The sequence below is a fragment of the Molothrus ater genome, chromosome 19, assembly GCF_012460135.2.
Source record: "Molothrus ater isolate BHLD 08-10-18 breed brown headed cowbird chromosome 19, BPBGC_Mater_1.1, whole genome shotgun sequence".
Taxonomy (NCBI): Eukaryota; Metazoa; Chordata; class Aves; order Passeriformes; family Icteridae; genus Molothrus; species Molothrus ater.
In genome coordinates this window covers 11971395-11985198 of record NC_050496.2, presented here as the reverse complement: position 1 = coordinate 11985198, position 13804 = coordinate 11971395, and the positions used below count along the sequence as shown (strand labels likewise).

General features: G+C 66.9%; 2 protein-coding genes across 2 annotated transcripts; one reads left to right on the top strand and one right to left on the bottom strand.

Moving 5' to 3' along the window:
- Window positions 1-2676: 2676 nt before the first annotated feature.
- On the top strand, window positions 2677-5610 carry FSCN2 (fascin actin-bundling protein 2, retinal). Its single transcript, XM_036394494.1, has 5 exons — window positions 2677-3499; window positions 4719-4875; window positions 4959-5080; window positions 5148-5315; window positions 5405-5610. Exons 1-5 carry the CDS (start codon window positions 2677-2679, stop codon window positions 5608-5610), a joined length of 1476 nt encoding a protein of 491 aa, XP_036250387.1.
- Window positions 5611-6010: 400 nt separating this feature from the next.
- On the bottom strand, window positions 6011-12808 carry FAAP100 (FA core complex associated protein 100). The gene is given in 10 exon segments (XM_036394493.2): window positions 6011-6696; window positions 6773-6859; window positions 7177-7293; window positions 7877-8013; window positions 8281-9035; window positions 9940-10090; window positions 10630-10999; window positions 11002-11614; window positions 11807-11925; window positions 12534-12808. Coding segments are annotated over 10 exon segments (2652 nt in total). The 5' UTR covers window positions 12699-12808; the 3' UTR covers window positions 6011-6558.
- Between the last annotated feature and the right edge of the window lie 996 nt (window positions 12809-13804).

Sequence of the window (13804 nt, the reverse complement as noted above, 5' to 3'; positions counted from 1 at the left end):
CAGGAAGCCTGGTACCATCTCGGGTGGGCACACACTGTGTCAGGAAGCCTGGTACCATCTCGGGTGGGCACACCCTACGTCAGGTAGCCACAGCTGTGCCAGGGGCCCAGGTGCCACCCCAGGTAGCCATGTACCACCAGGCAGCCATGCACCATGTCCCCATTCAAGCAGCCACACCCCGTGCCAGGTAACCACACCCCGTGTCAAGCAGCCATGTCACCTCAGGTAGCCAATGTCCAATGTCACAGTAGCCATGGGCCATGCCGAGCAGCCACCTATCGTGCCAGGGGCCGTACGAGCTAGCCACATACCGTTCCACAGGCCACCCACGCCAGCTCCTGGTGCCACTCAGGCCCACGGCAGTGGTGGCCACCGGCGTCCCCACGTCCCACGGGATTCCCACCCCTGCCCAGCCCTCCCCAGCAGCTCCCGGTGCCACCGGGATGGGTGACACGGACACTGTCGGGCTGCAGAGACGGCAGCGACTCGGGATGGCCTCGGGAGGATGACAAAGGTCCTGGAGGGTCCCGGCACAGCTCCAGGGGTCCCGTGTCCCCGAGCCGGGCCGTGATGGGACATGGAGGGCCCCGGGGGGGGGGTCTGGCTCGGGGGGGCTGAGCAGGTGACACCCGCATCCCGCGGGTCCCCGGGGGACATCCCGGCCGCACCCCCCGCCCGGACACAGCCGGGGCCGCCCCCACCCGTGACTCAGGGAGGGCAGGGCCAGGCAGGGAGGGGCAGGGGCGGGAGGACCAGGAGGAGGAGGAGGAAAAGGAGGAGGAGGAAGAGGAGGAGGAAGGCACCACCCCCGGCACGCCCCGCCGCCCGGTGTCTGTCCGTCCGTCCGTCCGTCCGTCCGTCCCCGCTGCCCGTGCGCAGGGGCGGAGTGATGGGACGGTGATGGGACGGTGATGGGCGGGTCCCACATCGCAGGTCCCCGATTCCCCTTCTGATCCCCCACCGGACCGCCCGAGCCCCTGCCCTGACACCCCCGGACTGCTGGGGCACGGTTGAGCCCCCCCCCCCATCCCTCTGCCAGCTCCCTGCCAGGGACTGGGGCCCCCAGGTACCGCAACAGCCCCCCCGTACCCCTCCCTGGATGGACACCAGGAGGGGCTCCCCCCATCAGCGCCCCGACACCCTCTGACCTCGACCCCCTCCCCAGGACCCTGCCTGACCCTGCCAAGCGTGTGGAGCACAGCTGAGCCCCCCTCCCCCCTTCCCCTCTGCCAACCCCCCCCAGTGCTGTGGGCTGGGGACCCCCCTGGCAGCCCAGGATCCCCATTTTCCTCCTGTGTTGGATGGAAATCGGGGGGACACCCAGCCAGAGGGGTCGCCCACCCCAGCCCCCTGCAGTGCCCAGAGGGGCTGTCACAAGCACGTCCGGTCCCAGCAGCCCTCAGTGGGGAGGGGTCCGGCTGTCCCCTGCCTGGGGACAGCGCCCAGGGCCCCCCCGAGGGCAACCTGACCTCTCCGGGGGAGCGGGGGGGCCGGGATGTATAAATGCCGCTCCCGGCCGCGCTGCCGGGCAGGTGCCGGCGGGCACCCACCGAGAGCCGCGCGGGTCCCCACGGCCCCCCCCGGGCCCCCCAGGACCCTGACCCACTTATTCCCGCTGCGGCGGGGCCCGAAAGCCGAGCCGGCTCCGTTTCGGGGGTCAGTTACAGCGGCCGGGCGGGCGCGGCTCGGGTGTCGCGGCTCGGGAGGCCTCGGCACCCCCCGGCGCGGGCAGCGCCAGCCCGGCATGAAAAAGTCATGAGCAACCAAAGCTGGGGCTGTTTGCGGGAACAATAACCGGGCACCGGGCTGACACCGGAGCCGCAGGGCCGGGGGGACGGCGGCGGGAGCCGGAGCGGCACCGCCACGGCACGGCCAGACCCCGGCACGGGGGTCGGGGCACTTCGGGGGGCCCGGGTGGTGACAGAGCCCGTCCCCGTCTGGGGCCGCCAGTGGAGCGCGGCCGAGGCCGGGGGTCCCAGCAGGGCTGGGGTTGGAGTGGGCACTGTCCCCTACCCCGCTGTCCCCTCCTGTCCCCCACGCCCCCATCCTCTCCTGTCCCCCCCAAGGGGTCGGACCCTCATCTCTGCCATGAGCTCCGGGCAGGCTCAGCCCCGAAGGAGCCCACGCCCCTCGGGGGCGTCCGTGACCCCGATCCACAGCTGCAGGAGGGATTTGGGGCCACAGGACAGATGGAGGCCAAGGGCCCCAAAGCAGGATAAAAGGTTTACACTAATCAAAATGCCTGGCTAATTGGAAAAGGCGCTTAGGGGCTGGCCGGGAGGCGGCGCGGCTGGAGGTGACCCGCTGCTGAATCAGAGGGGCCGGTAACCTTAACCCGCCGGGATCGGAACGGATACGCCGGCCCGGATCGGGTTCCCACCCAAGTTTTCCACCCGCGGCTCCGCCACAGCAGGACGGGGCCGCGGCGAGGGACGGTGGCGTGGCCGGGGGCTGCCGCGGTGCCCCCTCGCCCGGGCGCCCCCGGTGCCCATCGCAAGCCGGCCGGTCTCTAATCCCACCTGCGGGTAATCGAACGGGTCGCAGCCGCTCCGTGGGTCCGGGGCAGCGCAGCCGCCCCCGCCGCGGGCGCTCCGTCCGGCCCCGCCGCGACGCCCGGGCTCGGCAGCGCCGGGGAGCCCCCGCCGGCCCCCGGGGGCCGCCCCGCCTCGGCGGAAGATGCCAACGAATGGGATCCACCAGGTGCTGAAGATCCAGTTCGGGTTGATCAACTGCGAGAGCCGGTACCTGACTGCGGAGAGCTTCGGCTACAAGGTGAACGCCTCGGCGCCCAGCCTCAAGCGCAAGCAGATCTGGACGCTGGAGCAGGATGAAGCCGACAGCTCCATCGTCTTCCTCAAGAGCCACCTGGGCCGCTACCTGGGCGCCGACAAGGACGGCAAGGTGCGCTGCGAGGCGGAGCAGCCGGGCCGGGACGAAGGCTTCAGCATCATCACGCAGTCGGACGGGCGCTGGGCGCTGCAGTCGGCCCCGCACCGGCGCTTCTTCGGCGGCCGCGAGGACCGGCTGTCCTGCTTCGCCCCCAGCGTGACCGAGGGCGAGCTCTGGACCGTGCACCTGGCCATGCACCCCCAGGCCAACCTGCTGAGCGTCAGCCGCCGCCGCTACGCCCACCTGAGCGCCCACGAGGACGAGATCGCCACCGACAGCAACCTGCCCTGGGGGGTGGACGCGCTCATCACGCTCTGCTTCCAGGACAAGAAGTACAGCCTGCGCACGGCCGACGAGCGCTACCTGCGCTGTGATGGCACCCTGGTGCCCGAGCCCGGCGCCGGCACCGGCTACACCCTCGAGTTCAAGGCGGGCAAGTTGGCGTTCAAGGACTGCGACGGGAAGTACCTGGCGCCCACCGGACCCACCGGCACCCTCAAATCCGGCCGCAGCTCCAAGCCGGGCAAAGATGAACTCTTTGACCTGGAGGAGAGTCACCCCCAGGTGGTGTTCACGGCGGCCAATGGCAGATATGTCTCCATCCGGCAGGGTAAGAGCTCCCCACACCCGCTCCCTGCCCATCCAGGGACCCCTACAGCTCTGTGGGAGCACTCCTGGGACCCCCACCCTGGGGCAGACCCCACAGCAGCAACCCCACAGGGCTGTGGCTGCCTGGGGGGGACCCTATGGCCACATCCTGGGGACATGGGGGACCCCAACCTGGCTGCTGGAGAGGGACATGGGGGTCCTGTCTGCCTGGGGGGGCTGAGGTCAGTGAGAATGGAGTGGGAGCAGCTGGGGGGAAGGCATGGGGGGTGTGTGTGTACACACGTGTGTGCATGTGCAGGGCTCTGTGGGCGTGCACAGGGCTGTGTGTGTGTGTGAACATGTGCAGGGGTGTAGGTGGGCACAGGTGTGTACGTGCACACACACACACAGGTGTGTCACGCTCTGTGCAGCATCCACAGGTTCACACATGTGCCTGTGCACGCCACACACGATGCCCTGTGTGCACACACGTGTGTAGAGCCAGAGGATGTGACCACAGGTGAGCAGAACCCCTTGCTGGAGACCCAAGGGACCCCACTCGCCCCCAGGTGCCCCTCAGGGACTGTGCCACCCCTGTGCCAAGCAGCTTAGTGCCGGGTGACGAGGGGGACCAGCTATAAATAGGGGGTTGTGACCAGATGGACACGGCAGTGACAAGCTGATTAACCAGCCCAATTAGCACAATTGTTCGCAGGAGGATTTGGGGGCAGGGGCAGCAGTGGTGATGGGTGGGGTGGGACAATGGCTGGAAAGGGATTGGCCCTGCTGGCCAGAGCAGGATTGCTGCCAATGGCCACAGTGGGATCAGTGACCGTGGACAGAGTGGCTTTGGTGACAGGAGCCAACAGAGTGGAACCGATACCCATGGCTGGAACAGGATGGGTGCCAATGGCTGGAATGGGACATTGACAATGGGCTGGGCTGGAATTGGTCCTGATGGCCTGAGTGCAACTGGTGACAATGGCTCAGTGGGATCAGTGCCTGTGGCGGGGTTGGAATTGGTGACAATGGACACAGCAGGGTCACTGATGATGACTGGAGTAGGACTGGTGCCAACTAGTGCCAAAGTGGGATCAGTGACCATGGCCAGACTGAGGCTTCTGCCCAGGGCCAGGACAGGACCAGTGCCAGTTGCTGGACCAGGAGTGGCTCTGATGGCTGGAGTGTGACCAGTGCTCACGCCCAGAGCAGGACTAGCACCAACATCCACTCTCCCCCAGGTGTGAATGTCTCTGCAAACCAGGACGAGGAGCTGAACCACGAGACCTTCCAGCTGCAGATCGACCGCGACACCAACAAGTGCAGCCTCCACACCAACACCGGCAGCTACTGGACCCTGGTGGCCCACGGGGGCATCCAGGCCGTGGCCACTGAAATGTGAGTGAGGCTGCAGCGTGGGGTTCAGAGATGGTTTGGGGGGACACAGGCACCCCTAATTCATGCTGTCCCTCTGTCACCAGCGCTGCCAACACCATGTTTGACATCGAGTGGCGCGGGCGGCGCGTGGCCCTGCGCGCCAGCAACGGCCGCTACGTCTGCACCAAGAGGAACGGGCAGCTGGCAGCTGTCAGCGACACCGTGGGTGAGTGCTGGGGGGCACGGGGGGGACGGGGGGTGCCGCGGGGTGCTGAGGGCTGCGTGCTGCGCAGGGGAGGATGAGGAGTTCACTCTGAAGCTGATCAACCGGCCCATGCTGGTGCTGCGGGGGGAGCACGGCTTCGTCTGCTACCACCGGGGCTCCAACCTGCTCGACTCCAACCGCTCCGTCTACGACGTCTTCCACATCAGCTTCAGCGACGGCGCCTACCAGATCCAAGGTGGGTGGGCGGAAGGGGGGCTATGGGGTGGATGGGGTGGCCCTGGGGCTCCATCCGGCCCGCACTGACACCCCCGGGGCTCCCCGCAGGCCAGGGGGGCAAGTACTGGTACGTGGCGAGCAGCGGCTCGGTGTGCAGCGACGGGGACCTGTCCGAGGATTTCTTCTTCGAGTTCCGGGAGCGGGGCCGCGTGGCCATCAAAGGGAAGAACGGGCGGTACCTGCGCGGGGACCCCGCGGGGACGCTGCGCGCCGACAGCGAGTCCGTGCTGCGGGCCACGCTCTGGGAGTACTGACCCACCCCCGGAGCCCCCCCCGCGGCCACCCCCCGGCCCCTGTCCCGGCAATGCGGGGTGGTGGCAGCTGCGTCCCCGCCCCCGCGACTCACGGCATTAAAGTCACCTGGAGCACAGCGCGGCACCCACCGCGTCCTCCTTCCCATGGAGATCCAGCCCTGTTTCCCTCCCAGGAGCGCGCAGACCCCGTGGAAGGGGCTGATCCGGGGGCCAGGGGGATGCAGGGACCCCCAGGGCGCCACACGGGATGGGGGCGTCAGCAAAGCCACAGCAGGCAGGAGCCCGAGGGGGTGGCTCCTCTGCCAGGCTGGGGAGCAGGGGGGTGGCACTGGAAGACCCCCACCCCGAGAGCTGCCAGGACCCTCCGGGAGGATGGAAAGGAACAGAGCCAGGCACGGGGTGAGCAACAGGATCGTTTTCATGGCAGACGACAGAGTTACAGACAGTGGAGAGGTGCGGGAGGGGCCGGGGCCGGACCACGCCGCACCAGCATGGAGATACGAGATCATTTATAGAAACAACGGGGGAGCGGAGACCCCCTCCCCTGCCCAGCAGAAAACGGGGCTCCCCCGGGCACAGCACCCTGTTTGTCCTGATCCTGAAGGCGGCTCGGGGGGCTCAGCCCGCGGCCGGCCCGGCTCGGCACGGCCACTACACTACCACGGATCCACAAGACAGCGCGGCCCCGGGGGGCTGCCCCGGCCTGGCCGGGCTGGGGGGCGGCGGGGCAGGGCTGGGCCAGCCCAGGAGCCCCCGCTCCGCCACCGGAGCCCCGAGACGCCCCCGGTGCTGCCGACAACACGACCACGAAACACGCACAGACACACCCCCCGCCCAGACCGGCCACCGGCCCCGCTCCTGCTCTGGTGGGGTGGGGTGAGGTGGGGGGCTCTCCCGTGGGCCCCCACCCCGGCCGGCGGGGTTTGGGGCGGGCTGGCCGCCCCCCGCTCACAGCAGGACCAGGCTGGGGTTCCGCAGCTGCCGGTAGATGTTCAGGAGCTTCTCGGTGGCCGTGGCAGAGCCCTCAGCCCCGTCCCCGCCCAGGGGCGGCTGGTCCCGGAGGGTCTGCGCCTCCTTCAGCAGCATCTGCGGGAGCGGGGCCGGGGTGAGGGACGGGCTGGGGTGGGGTCCCCACGGGGAGGGAGGGGATCGGGGGGCTCACCTCGTGGTTGGCCTGGATCTGCCGCAGGTACTGCATGCGGAGGTCGGGGGGGCCCGAGCCCTGCGCCGCCTGCTCCAGCACCAGCGCCTGTGCCAGGCAGGGAGGGAGGCAGGGAGGGTGCTGGGGGAGCTGGCAGCACCCAGCCCCAGGGACCCCAGCCCCAGGGACCCCCAGCATTGGGAGCCACAGCTCCAGCAGTCCCCAGATCCTGGGAGCCCCAACCTTGGGAATTCCCAGTCTCAGGGAATCTGAGCCCCACATCTGGGACCCCCAGGTCTGGGGACCCCCAGGTGCTGGTGCTGGTCTGTCACACCATGGTGCCACAGAGACACCCCCCACTGCACCCCAGGCTCCATTCCAGGGGGTTTGGGGTCACTTGGGGTGCCCCTGGCCCGGGGGGGTACCTGTATGCGCCGGATGACGGCGTGGTGTGTCCTGCACATGTGGGCCAGGGACGGGCTCTCCATCAGGATCTCCACAGCCTGGATGGGACCTGCAGGGCTCAGGTCATTCATGGCCACCTGGACAGTGAGAGCAGTGTCACTGCCACCCTCGCTGGCAGTGGGGAGCCAGAGCCCCTCCCCACAGGCACCAGGTTCCCCAGAAGGCTCCAGACACCCCCAAACCCTCCCACCCTCCCAGGAGCAGTTGTCCCCAGCCTGGTGCTACCAGGTGAGCCCTGGCAGAATGAACACTGTCACTCATCACCCTGGGGACATCTGAGCTCTCAGGTACAAATCCACCTGTGCCAGGTTCCTGGGGGCCCCTCAGGTGGGGTCAGGCAGGAGAGCTGGGCAGAAATCCCTGTTTTCCCTGTGCCTTTAGAGGGGAATTCTGCACGGGGTGGATTTACAACCCAAATCCCAGTGCATTTTCTAGAACCAAAGAAATGTGGAGAGGGAGGGAAATGACCACAACCTTTGGGAAGCCCAGGGTTGGGAGAACAGACTGGGAATGCTGCCTGTGCAGCCCAGGGGAGGGGGTCAGAATGGCGTGGCCATGCACCCACTCATCTCCCTGGCTCCAGGAAGGAGCTGGCTTTGTGGGATGGAGCTTCCCTGCAGGCTGACCCATTCCTTGGCTCAGGGCTAACCCATTCCTTGCCTCTCTGACGAGCAGCTGGACGTGGGCACCGTCGGGTGCCGTGCCACACACCGATGCCACCTCCGTGCTGCTCAGCGCCTCGGCCCCGGGGTTCTCAGCCAGCAGCCAGCGCAGGGTGGCACAGCAAAGTGGGACATCTGGGGACCAAAGGACAGAGAAGAGATGTGACACTGCTGACAGCGTGTGCCTGAGACAGCCCCTAAGGGGGCAGGGGTAACAGAGGACCCCCCCACATTGGGACACGCAGAGTTGTGCCACCGCCACATGTGCCAAGGCAATGGGGAGGCAGTGGGGTCACACAGCTCTCTGTGTCCAAGTGAGGGGCTGTGACAGTGCCACCCTGCCAGCACCCCTGCCCCAGGAACCTTCTGTGACTCCTGGGATGCTCCTCTCCAGGGACCCACCTGTTTCCGAGGTTTTGAGAGCACTTTTCAGCAGCTCTGAGGACACCCGGATGGACGCTGCCGAGGGGGGCAGGTTCTCCTCTGCCGGGGTTTTCCCCTCCTCGGGTTCAGTCTGTTCCTGGGACACTTTGAGGAAGGTCTCCACAGGGTCTGAGGGGGCAGGGGGGGCGCTGGGCCCGGGGGGGCTGCTCCCGAAACGGAGGCACTGGAGCATGTCAATGGTGCATTGGCTGAGGGGCAGGCAGATCCCCTCCCTGTCTGGGGACAGCAGGGGCGAGTCGTCAGGCAGGAAGTCATCCAGGTCCTCGGAGGAGTCGGAGCCACTGCCCAAAATATCCCTCAAACTGTAGTAGAGGGCACAGGAGATGGTCAGAGGCAGGTCCAGCTTGGTGTCGGCAGCGGGGCCGAGGGGCAGCGTCAGCTCCCGCTTGTTGCCAGGGAGCAGCTGGTCAATGGGGAAGGTGAAGGTGGTGGCCGAATCCATGGATTCCTCCTCTAAGGCACAGGGGCTGGCCAGGAGCTGGACACAGAGGGTCCAGCCCTCCTCCAGGCTGTACTCGCTGCAGTTTTCCAGCAAGCAGGAGATGGTGACGGTGTCCTGGAGCAGGAGGCAGCTCCAGTTGGCAGTGACGGTGCAGGCGATGGGCTTGTGGCCCTCCTGGCTGGAGAGCAGCGCCGCGCTCACGTTCATCACCTGGTTCAGGCTGGCCAGGGCTCGGTTCCTCTGGTCCACGGCCTTCTTCAGGAAGGACACTCTGCAAGGACAATGTGACAGGGATGAAACAACGGGAGGGACACCGGGATGGCGCTGTGCTGCCAAGCTGAGCCGCTCCTGGCGTGATCCCACCGCCACAGGAAACCTCCAGCTTCTCTGCCATGGCAGCCACAGATCCATGTTCCCATCAGAGCTGAGCCTGTGGAGTCTGGCTCTGGACAGCCAGACCTCAGGAATCCCCCTGTGGATGGAGGGGGGCTCACCCCCAGCCCCTCCCCACACACAGCTAGCCACAGAGGATGGAGGCATGTGCCTGCCCTGCCTGTCACTGCCGGCTTGGCACGCGTGGCAGGCGCCTGGCACCCTGCCTGTGCCACCTTCTGCTGCCATGGCTGCCGCTGCCAGCCCGCCCACGGCGCTGGGGGTGGCTGTGCCATGGGAGGGGGCTGCCCTCAAACACTGGTTTTATATTATCGAGGCTGGGGGGGCTTCCCAGCCAGGAAAGGTAAATGCTGGAGCAGTTTTCCAAGAGAAAAGCTCGAGGAGAGATGGGGGTGTTCAGCCTGGAGAAAAAAAGGCTCCAGAGAGACATTAGGGCCCCTTGCAGTGCCTAAAGGGGCTCCAAGGGAGCTAGAGAGGTACTTTGGACAAGAGCCTGGAGTGAAGGATAAAGAGGAATGGCTTCCCACTGCCAGAGGGCAGGGTTAGATGGGATATTGGGAAGGAATTGTTCTCTCTGAGAGTGCCCAGAAAAGCTGTGGCTGCCCCTGGATCCCTGGCAGTGTCCTAGGCCAGGCTGGGCAGGGCTTGGAGCAACCTGGGACAGTGGAAGGTGTCCCTGCCCCTGGGGGTGGAATGGGATGAGCTTTAAGGTCTCTCTTACCCGAACCATAATTAATTACTGGCAATGACCTGCACAACCCCGAGCTTGGTGCCACCTTTACCTCTCTGAGGTGTCCCCTATGCCCGACAGCAGCTCCTTGATCCTCCGGCCGATCTCAGCAGGGGTCAGCTCCACGTCCGGCTCCTCGGGGCTGCACAGCCCACAGGACACGAGGCGGCCCTTGGCCGACAGGGCCAACAGCTCCGACTCCCCTGCGGGCACAGACGGGGTAGGTCAGGGGTCAGGAAGGGAGCAGGGCCTTTCTGGATGGCTGAGGTGGGGGGGACAGGGAGCAGCATGGCACTGCCTCCCCAAGGCAGTGGGGTGTGATGGAGACAGACATGGATCACCACAGCACAACCTGCTCACACACAAAGCCCTGAGAGGGGACACCACCCACCCTGTGCCCGCCACTCCCCAGCCAAGGCCAGCAGCACCCAGCTGTCACACAGAGGCCCAGCTGGTGGCACAGGCTCTGTGGGCAGCCAGTCCAGAGGCACGTTGAACACCCCCTTTTTGGAGGGAGCCTGATCCGAGCTGGCTTGGGGCTGTCCCACAGCTGCCAGAGCTGGCCAGGTCCTGCAATGCCAAGCTGAGGCACTGGGAATGAGCAGGGACGAGCAGGAATCACAATGGACAAGAACAACTTGCAAAATCAAGGGAGCCAACAAGGATGAAAGATGGAGCCCCACCCAACCCACACGGAGGTGGACAGAGAAGAGGTGATATCCCACCCTGCTGCCCCCAGTACCTTCCGAGGCCCGAGAGGACAAGGAAAGAGCCACCACGCTACAGATACTCAGGCTGGCTGGGGACAGCACAGGGGGCAGCACGCCGGCGCCGCTCTCCGTGTCCTCGGGGTCCGAGGAGTCGCCCGCCCAGTCCAGGTCGACGGCGGAGATGTCGGAGTGGGTGCTGTAGTACATGCGGGAGCCGCTGCCGCAGGCCGCGCACAGGATGGGTCCCCGCAGGTAATACTCCCTGAGCTCCGGCACCGTGGCCTCCTCCCGCTGATCCGCCTTCACCGCCACCATCTTCCCGTAGTGGCCCACGGCCACCACGCAGTCACAGCCGGGCTCTCCCGAGGGCTGCTCCGTGTCGGTGTCATCGTCGTCGTGTCGTCGTCGTTGTCGTCGTCGTGTCCGCGCCGCTCGGTGCGCAGCGCCCCGATGAACACGATGGGCTCCTCCAGGTGGTGCAGGATCTTCACGGGTGGTGCTGGTGTGGACACGTCACGGCAGCCGTCGGCGGCGGGCGAGGAGCTGAGGGCTTTGAGGGGCACGGAGCAGAGCTGCCCGTCCGGGAAGCCGCACAGGATCATGGGAGACTCCAGCATGGCCACGTCGATGCCGAAGAGGAGGCTGAAGAGGGGCTCCTCCAGCACGAAGCCCCCCGAGCACCAGAGCCCCTGGGTGCCGGGCGCGGCCGCGCAGCACAGCACGGGCAGGAAGCAGGAGGGCGGCGCGTCCCCCGCCGTGTCCCCGGGCGGGCTCCCGGGGCAGAACTCCACCTGGCTCACCTGCCGGTACGGGGGCCCGTCCTGCTCCGGGCGCGGCAGCTCGTGCAGCCGCATCCACCACTTGCCCTCGTCCTGGGCCAGCGTGATGACGAAGGTGCTGAGCAGGGTGAACATGCTCAGGCTGGCGTCGGGGAAGATGCAGGCGTCCGCTTCCACCGGGAAGACGCCGGAAGGGCCGTTGCTTTCTTGGCCGTCGCCGTCCGTCTGCTCCATTAACCTTTGGGAAAACAGGGAAGAGCTCTGAGCCAAGCTGTGGGGAGAAGCCAGCGTGTGCCTTGGCCGCCTCTTTGCCTGGCCCTGGGAAGTGAGCTCCTGCAGGAGAGCTTTTAGCAGCGGCAGAGATGGATCCAGAGCCTCACGTTTCCCATGGCAGGCAGGGCAGGCCTGGGATGGGGTCACCCCTGCTCACCTGCTCTGCTGCTCCAGGGACACGCAGTAGATCCCGCTGTGGGCACACAGGATGTAGAGCTGCCGGGGCTGGGGCAGCAGCTCCACGTGCCACACCTGGTCGGGGCAGCGGAACACAGCCTGGCAGGAGGGACACAACCAAATGTCACCTCCCACGGCACCCGCGGGGGCGGCAGGGACAAGGAGGCTCCTAGGGGGATCCAAAGCGGTTTCCAGGGACAAAGGGATCCCTGAGCAGCACCCAGCTGGGTGTTCCCGGGCAGGGGGGTGGGAGAGGGGCTGAGGCAGCCTGTCATTCCCGCTCCCTGAGGGGAAGGCAAACAGGGAGCAGGGTACGTGCTCTACTTTGCCGAGCGGGAGCGCAGTGTGGGAGGCAGATCCCGCTCGTACAGCGGTGGATTTCTTAGAAATGATAATCAGAACAAATTAACAAAGGCAGCAGCGTGTCAGTCAGGGCGCTGTGACAGCGGGGACAGCAGCCAGGCCTGGGGGAGAAGGGAGAGAAGCCCCTGTGCTGGGGGGAATGAGCCTGTGCAGTCTGTGTGTCCCACAGGACTGGGAGAGGGGCCAGCTGGCAGCACCCCCAAACCCCAACAAACCCCAGCGCAAAGGATGCTGCTTGTAGGGTTTGTGTGTTGGATGCTGACAGAGGGAATCCAGGGATAGGGAAAGGGGTGTCCCCATGGGATGGGGGGCACAGTGAACCCCCACCTCTCCAAGCCCCTCACCTTGAGCACTTTGCCCTCCTGGTCGTACACGTAGACGAACTCGGTGCCATTGGAGAGGTAGATCTCATTCTCGTGGCACAGCACCCGCGGCTTGCCCGCCACCAGCCCCCCCACCGGGCAGCAGAATCCGGCCAGGTAATCCACCCTGTGCCCCACCTGCGCCATGGTGCCGGCCTGGGGGTGTGGGGAGGGGGCACCGAGGGTGTGAGGGGCTGAGCCAGGACCTCCGAGTGGTGGCAGTGTGTGGTGACACAGCCCTGCAGACCCCTGTGCCCCACAGCCCCTTCCTCCCCGAATGAGACCCTAAGGCCCAACCCCACAAGCAGCCCCCTCCCAAGCATCAACCTCAGTCCCCCCATTCCCACCTCCACGGCTCCCAGACCCCCCCACATCACAGTCCTTGTACCCCAGACCCTCCAGACCCACCCCAGAGCCCCCCACATCACAGTCCTTGTACCCCAAATCCCGCCACATCACAGTCCTTATACCCCAGACCCCTCCCATCACAGTCCTTGTACCCAAGACCCACCCCAGATCCCCCCCCATCACAGTCCTTGTACCCAAGACCCACCCCCGACCCCCCCACATTACAGGCCTTGTATCCCAGACCCCCAGACCCCCCCGACCCCCCCGACATCACAGGCCATGTACCCCAGACCCTGTCCTACAGCCCCCCCCATACTCAGACCCCCCCCCCAGGCCCCCCCCAAGCCCAGCACCACGGGCAGCCCCCCACCCCAGACCCATCCCCGCCCAGGCCACAGCCCCCCGCCCAAACCCCCGCCCCTCTCCCCCCCATCCCACCCCCCCCAATCCCTCCCGGAGGGGCCGCGGGTACCGGGCGGGGGGCGCGGGCGGCTCCGCTTTACGGCTGCGCGGCGGCCGCCGCAATGGGCGGGGGGGAATTTACGACAGGCCGTAAAGCGGCGCGGGGCGGGGGGGGCGGCTCCCGGGGGTCGGTACCGGGAGGGGAGGAACCCCCACCCCCATCCCGGCACGGGGGGCGGTACCGGGGGTCGGTACCGGGAGGGGAGGAACCCTCGTCCCATGAGTGACCCCCCCCATCCCGGCACGGCGGGAGAAAGGAGCGAGTCGGTGCTGGCGAAGTGGCTTTATTGATAGAGAGAGAGAGGGGCCGGGTGCGACCCCCGAGGGGGGCAGAGACCCCCCCCGAGCTGACCCTGACCCACGGGGATGGACCCCCCAAAAGTCTGGCTGAGACCCCCAAGCGATGACCCTGAGCCCCCCGGCTTGAGACCCCCCAAGAGATA

Excerpts from the sequence above, each read along its gene's own strand:
- FSCN2 (XM_036394494.1), top strand. The coding sequence starts at position 2,677 with ATGCCAACGAATGGGATCCACCAGGTGCTGAAGATCCAGTTCGGGTTG. Across the intron at positions 4,876-4,958 it reads CAGGCCGTGGCCACTGAAAT|CGCTGCCAACACCATGTTTG; the intron begins GTGAGTGAGGCT and ends CTCTGTCACCAG. Across the intron at positions 5,081-5,147 it reads AGCTGTCAGCGACACCGTGG|GGGAGGATGAGGAGTTCACT; the intron begins GTGAGTGCTGGG and ends CGTGCTGCGCAG.